We start from the raw sequence: 13,058 nt of genomic DNA on the forward strand, positions 1-13,058 counted from the left end.
GTGAAGCACTTGGGGGTTCAAAGTGCTCACCACATATCTAGATAAGTTCCTTGGGGGGTCTAGCTTCCAAATAGGGGTCACTTGTGGGGGGTTTCTACTGTTTAGGCACATCAGGGGCTCTGCAATTGCAACATGACGCCCGCAGACCATTCCATCAAAGTCTGCATTTCAAAAGTCACTACTTCCCTTCCGAGCCCCGACGTGTGCCCAAACAGTGGTTCCCCCCCACATATGGGGTATCAGCGTACTCAGGACAAACTGGACAACAACTTTTCGGGTCCAATTTCTCCTGTTACTCTTGTGAAAATAAAAAATTGTGGGCTAAAAAATAATTTTTGAGGAAAGAAAAATGATTTTTTTATTTTCACGGCTCTGCGTTATAAACTTCTGTGAAGCACTTGAGGGTTTAAAGTGGTCATCACACATCTAGATTAGTTCCTTGGGAGCTCTAGTTTCCAAAATGGGGTCACATGTGGGGAAGCTCCAATGTTTAGGCACATCAGTGGCTCTCCAAACGCGACATGGTGTCAGCAAACGATTGGAGCTAATTTTTCATTCAAAAAGTCAAATGGCGCTCCTTCCCTTCTGAGCCCTACCGTGTGCCCAAACAGTGGTTTACCCCCACATGTGAGGTATCAGTGTACTCAGGAGAAATTGCCCAATACATTTTAGGATCCATTTTATCCTGTTGCCTATGTGGAAATGAGCAAATTGAGGCTAAAAGAAATTTTTTGTGAAAAAAAAGTACTTTTTCATTTTTACGGATCAATTTGTGAAGCACCCGGGGGTTCAAAGTGCTCACTATGCATCTAGATAAGTTCCTTGGGGGGGTTTAGTTTCCAAAATGGGATCACATGTGGGGAAGCTCCAATGTTTAGGCACACAGGGGCTCTCCAAACGCGAAATGGTGTCCGCTAATGATTGGAGCTAATTTTTCAATCAAAAGTCAAATGGCGCTCCTTCCCTTCCGAGCCCTGTCGTGCGCCCAAATAGTGGTTCCCCCCCCCCCCCCCCACATATGGGGTATCGCTGTACTCAGGACAAATTGTACAATAACTTTTGGTGTCCAGTTTCTCTTTTTACCCTTGGGAAAATAAAAAAATTGTTGCTAAAACATCATTTTTGTGACTAAAAAGTTAAATGTTCATTTTTACCTTCCATGTTGCTTCTGCTGCTGTGAAGCACCTGAAGGCTTAATAAACTTCTTGAATGTGGTTTTGAGTACCTTGAGGGGTGCAGTTTTTAGAATGGTGTCACTTTTGGGTATTTTCAGCCATATAGACCCCTCAAACTGACTTCAAATGTGAGGTGGTCCCTAGAAAAATGTTTTTGTAAATTTTGCTGTAAAAATGAGAAATCGCTGGTCAAATTTAAACCCTTATAACTTCCTAGCAAAAAAGAATTTTGGTTCCAAAATTGTGCTGATGTAAAGTAGACATGTAGGTAATGTTATTTTTTAACTATTTTGTGTCACATAACTCTCTCTCGTTTAACAGAATAAAAATTCTAAATTTGAAAATTGCAAAATTTTCAAAATTTTTGCCAAATTTCCCATTTTTTTCACAAATAAACGCAAAATTTATCGACCTAAATTTACCACTAACATGAAGCCCAATATGTCACGAAAAAACAATCTCAGAACTGCTAGGATTCGTTGAAGCGTTCCTGAGTTATTACCTCATAAAGGGACACTTGTCAGAATTACAAAAAACAGCCAGGTCTTTAAGGTCAAAATAGGCTGGGTCATGAAGGGGTTAACCCTGTCCAAACCATGACAGTGAAGTTTAGATTATGGAAGATATTAGTCTTAAGGTACCGTCACACTAGACGATATCGCTAGCGATCCGTGACGTTGCAGCGTCCTTGCTAGCGATATCGTCCAGTGTGACAGGCAGCCCCGATCAGGCCCCTGCTGTGATATCGCTGGTCGGGGAAGAAAGTCCAGAACTTTGTTTCGTCGCTGGATCTCCCGCTGACATCGCTGAATCGGCGTGTGTGACGCCGATTCAGCGATGTCTTCGCTGGTAACCAGGGTAAACATCGGGTTACTAAGCGCAGGGCCGCGCTTAGTAACCCGATGTTTACCCTGGTTACCATCGTTAAAGTAAAAAAAACAACCACTACATACTTACCTTCGGCTGTCTGTCCTCGGCGCTCTGCTTCTCTGCTCTGGCTGTGAGCACAGCGGCCGGAAAGCAGAGCGGTGACGTCACCGCTCTGCTTTCCGGCTGCCCGGCGCTCACAGCCAGACCAGAGAAGCACAGCGCCGAGGACAGACAGCCGAAGGTAAGTATGTAGTGGTTGTTTTTTTTACTTTAACGATGGTAACCAGGGTAAACATCGGGTTACTAAGCGCGGCCCTGCGCTTAGTAACCCGATGTTTACCCTGGTTACCGGCATCGTTGGTCGCTGGAGAGCTGTCTGTGTGACAGCTCTCCAGCGACCAAACAGCGACGCTGCAGCGATCCGGATCGTTGTCGGTATCGCTGCAGCGTCGCTTAGTGTGACGGTACCTTTAGATCAGTTGCAGAATAGAGAGCACAGGTAGGGTGATAGACAGAAATGAGGGAGGAGATATAGGGTTGTGCTGAGCTGTGGAGAGCTTTGTGGGTGACAGATGTTTGTATTGTATTCTGTAGCAAATGGGCAACCAGAGTAGATGGTGGACAGAAGTACGACCCTTAGAGGGAGACAGATAAGTAGAGAGTTGCAGTAATCCAGTTGAGAATAAATAACAGCAACAGTAAAGCTACGTTCACACGTTGCGTTTTTGCTGTGGGTTTTTTATGTCAATTTTAACCCCTTCACGACATGTGCTATACATGGACTGTGCATGTCATGTCTCACCTTTTGATGTGAGCCCACATCTTTTTTGGCACATGTCAGTTGTTTTGAACAGCTGACATGTGCCCTTAACAGCCGTGGATGGAATTGCGATCCACTTGCTGCTGTTAGCCTGGTAAATGTCGCTGTCAATCTGACAGCAGCATTTAATGTCATTGCGCCAGAAGTGTGTCACTAATCCCGCCCATCAGCGCCCGTGTCACATGACCATGTGTTGCAGATGGGTTGGCATAATAACCCGGGGTCTGTAGCAGACCCCTGTTGTTGTCATTGCCACATTGCTGTGAGTGCCCCCAGTGGCATAGCAAGTGAGCATTTCTGCTACACACATGCATCCAAATCCAGCTTTAAACTTCTCCACAACAGTATCACGGACCTGCCTGTTGTGTTCCTTGGTCTTCATGATGCTCTCTGCGCTTCAAACAGAACCCTGAGACGATCACAGATCAGGTGCATTTATACGGAGACCAGATTACATACAGGTGGATTATATTTATCATCATTAGGCACTTAGGACAACATTGGATCATTCAGAGATCCACAATGAACTTCTGGAGTGAGTTTGCTGCACTGAAAGTAAAGGGGACGAATAATATTGCACGCCCCACTTTTCAGTTGTTGAATTTCCACAAAAATGTAAAATAGCCAATAAATTTTGTTCAACTTCACAATTGTGTTCCAATTTACATTTGGTATCTTTGTTTGAAGCATGATATGTGGGAAAAGGTTGAAAAGTTCCAGGGAGCCGAATACTTTTGCAAGGCACTGCATACTACTGGAAGGAGGGTGAGGGTTAGGCGAGATGTTGCCAACGACTAGGAGAGGGAGGAACAAAAAAGATAGCAGGTGGTTCAGTGATTTGTGCTGGAGTGCTGTGGAAGAAATCAGTATCTAGGATATAGATGAAACAAAGAGATCTGAAAAATAAAGTGAACACAAAGCTAATAAGCTTGAATATCTGGCATACCATATATTACCTGCTCTGTCGAACTGCCATGTTAAGCTGCATACACTTCGACTGTATTGCACTTAAAGGCTATGTTCACACTCTGCAGATTCCACTGCGGATTTTTCCGCAGCAGAATTCCTAAATCCGCAGTGAAAACCGCAACGCGTTTTCACTGCGGATTTATCGCGGTTTTTACTGCGTTTTCTTCTGCGGATTTTCATCTGCAGTTTTCTATTGGAGCAGGTGAAAATCCGCAGAAAAGAAGTGACATGCTGCGGAATGTAATCCGCAGCGTTTCCGCGCGGTTTTTTCCGCAGCATGTGCACTGCGTTTTTAGTTTCCCATAGGTTTACATTGGACTGTAACCTCATGGGAAACTGCTGCGGATCCGCAGCGGTCAAATCCGCTGCGGATGCGCAGTGGAATCTGCAAAGTGTGCACATAGCCAAAAAGATACTGCACACATGCCCCCAGCACCTCTCAACATTTGGCCTAAAGATACATTTGGTGTATCCTTAGGCCAAATGCTCCCTCATTGCACAAATACACATTGCCTTATCTTTTTCATCCAAAAAACATTCAAGTTTATACAGCTTGGAGTGGGAAATTCTGTAGAAAAATTATCTGGTACAATATTCACTTGCCTGAAATTCTGCACATGTAGTTGAGTCACTTGGCCTTATTTCTGCGTCAAAGGTATGGCTTTTTGGTGTCAATTCTGAATACCACTTCTGGATAGATATGGTGTAGCTGGCTCCCTCTGATTTTTGCTAGTTCTCTGCTAATGGCACTGTTGAACATCTTTTATGGTTTTCATTCTGGTCTTCAGCAGATCTGCCAAAGTGGGGGAGCATGAATGGGGCCAAGCCAGCCTGACATATTCTTTAAGAGTTACGCCACTAACTTGCTCAAGAAATATACTCCAGTCCCTGTACAGAGTAACAACGCCAGTGGTAAGATGCCCCACTTAAGTTGTTTAAGCGCATCTTACTCCTACACGTGCATGCACAACACCTATTTTACTGAATTGTGTCATGTTTGTCATCTGCTTAACTTTTGGGGGGCTGACCACTGCGTCTATACCTCAGTGTTGCCCGTTTACTGGTGGTTCTTCAAAAGAGATTGAACCTCACACTGTGAAATTCCAGTCTGCTGTCAAATCTTTCTCTGAGAGATTGCTTAAGGTACCTTCACACTAAACGATATCGCTAGCAATCCGTGACGTTGCAACGTCCTCGCTAGCGATATCGTTTAGTTTGACATGCAGCAGCGATCAGAATCCTGCTGTGATGTCGCTGGTCGGGGCTAGAGGGCCAGACCTTTCTTTGGTCGCTGGCTCTCCCGCTGACATCGCTGGATCGGCGTGTGTGACACCGATCCAGCGATGTCTTCACTGGTAACCAGGGTAAACATCGGGTAACTAAGCGCAGGGCCGCGCTTAGTAACCCGATGTTTACCCTGGATACCATGCTAAAAGTAAAAAAAAACAAACACTAGATACTTACCTACAGCCGTCTGTCCTCCAGCGCTGTGCTCTGCACTCCTCCTGTACTGGCTGTGAGCCGGAAAGCAGAGCGGTGACGTCACCGCTCTGCTTTCCGGCTCACAGCCAGTACAGGAGGAGTGCAGAGCACAGTGCTGGAGGACAGACAGCGGTAGGTAAGTATCTAGTGTTTGTTTTTTTTTACTTCTAGCATGGTAACCAGGGTAAACATCGGGTTACTAAGCGCGGCCCTGCGCTTAGTTACCCGATGTTTACCCTGGTTACCGGGGACCTCGGGATAGTTGGTCGCTGGAGAGCTGTCTGTGTGACAGCTCTCCAGCGACCAAACAGCGACGCTGCAGCGATCCGGATCGTTGTCGGTATCGCTGCAGCGTCGCTTAATGTGAAGGTACCTTTAGGTTCAGTGTTCCCAGGCTGTGACCTGTGAAAAAGTCTTCCACAACCACACCTATATACACTGTGTTCCAAATTATTATGCAGATGACATTTTTCTGGGATTTTCCTAAATGGTCGGTGCAAATGACAGTCTAATAAAAGTCATCACCCGTTAGAGTATGATAACACAGCCTCGTAGGTATCCCGGTCACTCCCCTGATGAGTCCTGGGTAGGACGAAACGCGTTGGGAGACGTTACCTCATACTAGGAAGCCAATTACTCACAGCACATGAACAAGAAATGGGTGAGATCCTACCATATCAGGCCTAACAGCTTGAATTGAGTTCACATGTCATATGTAATTGAAACATTACATTGTCTCACACACGCGGACACCCACCTCTGGGATAAGAGGAGTATATGAATGTTCCATTAAGCGTGTATTCTATTTAGTAGGTTTCATTATGACAATGTGGCATTGGCCTCCGAGTCGCTAGATATACATACGCCGATTTATGCACGTGTATTTGGTTTGGTTACGCTCTCTTTGTAAGTGACATTACGCTTAGATATGTGTGTTTCCGGTACTTTGGCATCCATATAGGTCTGGATGCAATACGGGCCATGTGCAGACACTATATAGTGATAGTCATATATATATATATTCTTCCTTGTTGATTTGGGTGATATAAGCGTACCCTTTGTGCAATAAGGCAGGACGGCTATACCGTACTACACTAAACCAATATAGGCGTGTTAGCATACTCTTTTGACATACCCGATTGTGTCTATGAGAGTGGGTGGAAACCCCTCTTTGCTTTTAATTTATATGTGTCACGTGGTGATAGTATCACATTAGTTTGTCCTTTTAGGCTTTAAGATTAAAAGTTAAGTTTTAAGTCCAATTGCTTTATATATACAAACGGTCACTATTGGATTATATCCTGCTATACATATATACCCGTTAGAGTATACATTGAATTTTATTGAAGAAACCTCCCAATTATAACAGTATAATCTCCAAAATGAATAAAAACTCAAAATGCATGTGTTCCAAATTATTAGGCACAGTAGAATTTCTATACAGTTGATATGTTTTAAAGAACTGAAAATGCTCATTTGTGGAATTTGCAGCATTAGGAGGTCACATTCACTGAACAAAAAAGCTATTTAACTCCAAAACATCCTAACATGTTAACATAGGACCCCTTCTTTGATATCACCTTCACAATTCTTGCATTCTTGAGTTTTTGGAGAGTTTCTGTATGTACGTCTTTGCATGAAGAATAGCTTCCCAGAGCTGCTGTTTTGATGTGAACTGCCTCCCACCCTCATAGATCTTGTGCTGGATGATACTCCAAAGGTTTTCTATAGGTTTGAGGTCAGGGGAAGATGGTGGCCACATCATCATATAATCATTACATCATCATATAATAATAATTATATAATCATAAAATCCTTTTATGTCCATAGCAGCCAATGACTCAGAGGTATTCTTTGCAGCATGAGATGGTGCATTGTCATGCATGAAGATGATTTTGCTCCTGAAGGCATGTTTCTGCTTTTAGACCATGGAAGAAAGTTGTCAGTCAGAAACGCTATTTACTTTACAAAGGTCATTTTCACATCTTCAGGAAGCTCAAAGGGCCCCACCAGCTGTTTCCCCATGATTCCGGCCCAAAACATGATTTCTCCACCTCGCTGACGTCGCAGCCTTGTTGCGACATGGTGGCCATCCACCAACCATCTACTACTCCATCCATCTGGACCATCTATGGTTGCTCGACACTCATCAGTAAACAAGACTGTTTGAAAATTAGTCTTCATGTATGTCTGGGCCCACTGCAACCGTTTCTGCTCATGAACACTGTTTAGGGTGGCCGAATAGTATGTTTATGCACCACAGCAAGCCTTTGAAGGATCATACACCTTGAGGTTCGAGGGACTCCAGAGGCACCACCAGCTTCAGATAACTGCTGCTTTGTAATGGTATTTTGGCAGCGGCTCTCTTAATCCCATGAATTTGTCTGGCAGAAACCTTCCTCATTATGCCTTTATCTGCATGAACTCTGTCTGTGCTCTGTTTCAGTCACAAATCTCTTCACAGTATGATGATCACAAAGTTTTTGTGAAGTATCTAATTTTTTCATACCTTGTCCAAGGCATTGCACTATTTAACGCTTTTCAGCAGCAGAGAGATCCTTTTTATTTCTCATATTGCTTGAAACCTTTGGCCTGCTTAATAATGTGGAACATAATTTTTAAGTAGTTTTCCTTTAATTAGAATCACCTGGAAAACTAAATACCACATGTGTTTAAGATTGATTTCAGTTATCCATTGAGCCCTGAGACACAATACCATCCACAAGTTTATTTGAAAAACAAAACAATTAAATCTTTATGACACTTAAATCCAATTTGCATAATAATTTGGAACACAGTGTAATAGCGTTTCACCATTCCTTACCCAAATTGAAGCTTCCTACACAGCGGTTTATGTTGTAGATAGTGACGGTTTTCGAGCTTCATATGATGTTTGTTAGAAGTGGTTACTCATACACATGACAATTATCCTAAAAAATCACTGACTTTGTGGAACTGTACCTAGAAGATGTGATGCTGTTATAAATGCAACGGGCAGTTGCACCAAATATTGATGTGATTTAGATTTCATTCTTGTTCATTCACTTAGTTTTTTTGGTCAATTAAGAAAATACAATTAACACTTCTATTAGTAAAAGCATTTGTACTTTTCAGCATTTTATCCACACCTACCCAGAACATTTGCCCAAACTATATACGGTAATTTATTTTGCTCATACTCATTCATGTTTGACCCTCGCTTGTGTATATTAAATACTTACATATATTTGTATATACAAATGTATAGTTTTCTCGTTATTTTGTTCTTCGATCATTATTTTTAATCAGTGTTATTGGGCACGTTTATCTGGTGTTTCAAAGGTTGCTATTGGACAAAACGATAAGATTTGGTTTTATGAGTCTTGTATCTCCGGTCACGTAGGCTCTAAGGGAGTTCTCACCTGATGGCTTTACTGTGGTGACTGACAGACTAGGTTGTAAATCTGATCCGCCAATTATGAATGGGATTATCAGGGCATAAAATACTGATGACTTTTCCCAGATCTGCCTCACCCCCACCAATCGGCTGTTATCGGTGGGGTCTGGATGTAAGCCTTTAATTGAGCTGAACAGCACAGCTGCGTAGAAGGTAGAGTAGTTGCTTCAGAGAGCTATAGATCAGCTGCGGGTCATCTGAATAGGTGCAGTTTTTCAGTGGCTGCCACACATTAAATGGATTTGTGCTGTTCAACTCCTGAACACCTTGAACCTGTCACCTTGTTTTGACGCTATACGCTGCTGCCACTGCCTTTCGGGGCTTATGTACAGTATTCTGTAATGCTGTAGATGAGCCCCCGGTCCAACCTGAAAGAGAAGAAAAACAAGTTTTATTATACTGACCCGGGACAGTCCAGTCCGATGGGTGACCCGGGTCCAGCACCTCCCATCTTCTTACGATGAAGTCCCCTTCTTGTCTTCACGCTGAGGCTCAGACGCAGGCGTACTTTGCCCTGTTGAGGGCAGATTGAACTACTGCCGTGCACAGGCGCCGGGAAAGCTCAGAGGCCCAGCGCCTGCGCACTGCAGTGCTTTACTCTGCCCTCAGGGCAGATCACTACGCAGGAGCGCAGCATGCAGCAAGCAGGATGACGACATCGCATGAAGATGGAAGGCGCCGGACCCGGGACACCCATCAGACTGGACCGCCCCTGGGTGAGTATAATAAAACTTGTTTTTCCTGTCTTTCAGGTCACATTACACAATGCTGTAGATAAGCCCCGAAAGGCAGAGGCCGCATCTTATAGCGGCAAAACGAGGTTACAGGTTCCCTTTAAATGGGTTGTGCACTGCTAGGACAACTGTCTTCACAATCTTATTGTTTACCCCCATTAAAATATAAACACATACCAACTACAATGCTGGCGCCATTCTTGCTGTATCAGCTCTTGTGTTCACAGGACTCACCTGAGGTTATATCATGTGAGCACTGTGCCCAATCAGCGACAACATCATTGTCCTGCCTACGAACATATAAGTAATCAACAGGAAGTGAGCGTTGCGGCTGGCTGCTCACTTTCTGATAACTTATACGTCTAATGGCGGGAACAGTGACGTCAGCACTGATTGGCCGCATGGCTCACATGACAATCGCACTTGTGCCCCAGGAACGTGGGTGCTGACACTTCTGGAATGGCTCCAGCATCGGAGGTAAGAGGTATTTTACTGTAGCGGTGGCAAACATTCAGATTGGGATGGGGTTGTCCTAGCAGTGGACAACCCCTTTAATATTTATTTCCATCAGATATTGATAATATACAGTATGCTAAAGAAAGGTCCTCAATATGCTTGGTCAACCCATTTAATGCTTATTACTTTTTTTGCAGTAGATTTGGTAGAGTAGAAACAAACTAATTTTCTGTTTATTGAAAATCTGTTTCCCTATAGCCAAGATTATTTGTTGAAATTAAAGGGGTTGTCCAGGTTTTTCAATCAAGCCGGCAGTCATTCTATGTGACTGCAGACTTGTGAATCCTCACAGCCTGCACACTGAGGATTCTCATGTGCCAGCGGCAAAACCAAGTGGTCATGTGACCACAAGTATGTGATGTGCATACCCCGGCCACATTTCAACTAGATGTGCGAAGCCTCACTTCCATACAAGTGAACTGAGTGAGGCTCAGCATGACTAGTTGGAATGTGGCCAGAGGTATGCATATCACATACTTGTGGTCACATGACCACTCGGCCATAGCACTGCAGAATTGTGGCTGCAGAGCTGAGTAAAATGGAGGTATTTTTTTATTTCTTATTTTCGCTATGGAGATTTTAGCATGTAAAGTTTTGATTCATCATGAGTCCAAGGGGTTGTTACCAGAGATTTGTCTCTGGGGTCGTATACTTCTTACATTGCATTACTTTGACCAATCATAAGTGGGCAACAACACAAGGGAAAAAGGAAAACCCCTGTCACACTGCAGAGATCCAGTTTGAACAGGGCCTTAGATTCTTCAAAGACAATTCAGACAAGTCGTCTTGATGTCAGGGATTTGCCCAGTGCAGCAACATGAAAGATATTGGTAACAGAACGGTTTTCCCTGTGGAGAATTACTAAATGTTTACATCTATGCCTATCCTCCACTGAGTACCCCAGGTGAAAATTAGAAGATTTGAAACTAAATGGGTGATAACTCGCCATCCATGGCACGTATTATATTCTTTGGATTATAAGATTCACTCTTTCCCCCCAGATGTTTTTGGGGGGAATGGGGTGCATTTTATAATCCAAATGTAGCTTACCAAGGATGGTGGTGCCACTGCGGGGGAGCGGGGTCCCAGGAAGTGGGGTTGCTGCTGCAGGAAGCTAGCGATGGCAGGAGTTGGGCAATGCTGCAGGCCCCAAGGCTTGGAGAAGGGGTGTTTGGCGGCTGAGGTCTTCGGGAAAGTGCACAGGCCCTGGGCTTGAAGGAAGTGGTGTTTGGCAGCTGAGGTCTTCAGGAAAATTGCCGTTAGAGGTGGCCTATGCACAGATTGGAATCTCGGCAGCCGAGATCTCAATCTGCACATGCACCACCTCCAGCTGACATTTTCCCGAAGTCCACCGCAGTGAAAAGGAGGGGAAGCGTGGGAGCACGGAGCCCGCCACAGCCTCCCACGACTGAACACCCCCCTCCTCAAAGCCTGGGGCCCGCAGCAGTGCCCGACTCCTGCCACTGCCACCAGCTTACTGCAGCTGCACCCCTGCCTCCTGGTATCCCGCTCCAGTGCAGCTGTGCCTCCCCCGGTAAGCTACTGTAAAAGCGGACTATAAAACAAACCGCCATTGTGTTAAACAAAAAAAAGTTTCTCATTTTCGTCCCCAAAATTTGGGTTGTGGTTCAGTGTGTCTTATAATCCGCAAAATAAGGTATATATGTATAACATGTATTATATTTTCTCTGCAGAAAATGATCCACAGCCTCTTTCTTATCAATGGATCTGGTGACATTTTCTTAGAGAAGCATTGGAAAAGTATTGTGAGCCGTTCCGTCTGTGACTACTTTTTTGAAGCACAGGAGAAAGCGGCAGATACTGAGAATGTGCCCCCGGTCATTCCTACGCCACACCACTATCTTATCAGCATTTACAAAGACAAAATATTCTTTGTGGCAGTAATTCAGAGTGAAGTGACACCACTTTTCGTCATTGAATTTTTGCACCGTGTTGCAGACACATTCCAGGTAATCTTTTTTAGACATGTCATAAATGTAATTCTTAAATGGTTTTTATAGGCGCAGAGATTAAAGCGTTAAGAAGGCTATCAGAATTGAAGAAACCCTGGCACTGTTCTAGCAATGTTGGCAGCATGTGTATCATTGTCATGTCATGTGAGTGCTGCAGATAATCGTCAGCAGTTAGCCAACGGCGGCCTTTGCTGTGCCGTCTGACGGACTATTGAGATATTGAGGAGCAGCAGCCGATCAGCGACCGCTGATTACCTTCAGCAATGACATGACTTAAAGGGAACCTGTCAGCACGATTTTGCTCTTTAAACTACAGACAGTGTCAGGTTGGCACCATGTTAATGGTTAAAATGATGCCTGGTGATGAAATCCGTCTTGTGGTTGTTGTTTAATCTTTATTTGCCATTTTGAGTTAATGAGATTCTCGAGCGAGCTGTGTGTGTGTCTATGTGGTACTCTGATTAGAGATTCATCTATATGGCTTTTAACAGGTCACTGATCCCTCAGTAACATGCCCCCTATTTTACATACTACATGTCATATTTTGGGGTTACAAAAAAAAGTTACATTCATCAAAACGGCAGCGACGCCTGCACAGTAGCATCTATTGATTTCCGATACATGCTACTGCGCAGGCAACATTTTGCCGGTGCCATTTTTTTTCTCCAGCAAAATGAATACTGTTCAGGTGGCACTGCCAGCGCCAAAAAATATATCCTGCTACTGCGCAGGAGCCTTTTTGATGAATGTAAAAATGTTTTTTGTAACCCCACAATATGATATGCAGTTCATAAAATTGGGGGCAGGTCACTGACGGATCAATGACCTGTCATTAGCCATGAGGATGAATATGTAAGCAGAGCACCACATGAAGACACCCCCTCCACAGACTGTCTCGGAGCATGAGCATATCATTAACTGAAAACTACATCTACAGATTAAACAACAACCACAAGACGGATTTCATCAACCAAGGTATCATATTAGTCAGTATAGCGGCGCTGACGTGACACTGTCTGTAGGTTATTCAACGTAATTCTGCTGACAGGTTTTCTTTGAGAGTAACATGCGAGTACTGGTAGA

The 13,058-nt window shown here is 44.0% G+C and overlaps 1 protein-coding gene across 6 annotated transcripts in view; it reads left to right on the forward strand.

Annotated features, from left to right (window-relative positions):
- Nucleotides 1–13,058, forward strand: part of AP3M1 (adaptor related protein complex 3 subunit mu 1) — a 94,947-nt gene that overhangs the window by 14,212 nt on the left and 67,677 nt on the right. For all 6 annotated transcript variants that reach the window (XM_069753007.1, XM_069753010.1, XM_069753009.1 and 3 more), the window contains exon 2: nt 11,697–11,972. In XM_069753007.1, coding sequence (XP_069609108.1) covers nt 11,697–11,972 — 276 coding nt within the window. The remainder of the gene's footprint in view (nt 1–11,696; nt 11,973–13,058) is intronic.

This window comes from Ranitomeya imitator, chromosome 2, assembly GCF_032444005.1.
Source record: "Ranitomeya imitator isolate aRanImi1 chromosome 2, aRanImi1.pri, whole genome shotgun sequence".
Lineage (NCBI taxonomy): Eukaryota > Metazoa > Chordata > Amphibia > Anura > Dendrobatidae > Ranitomeya > Ranitomeya imitator.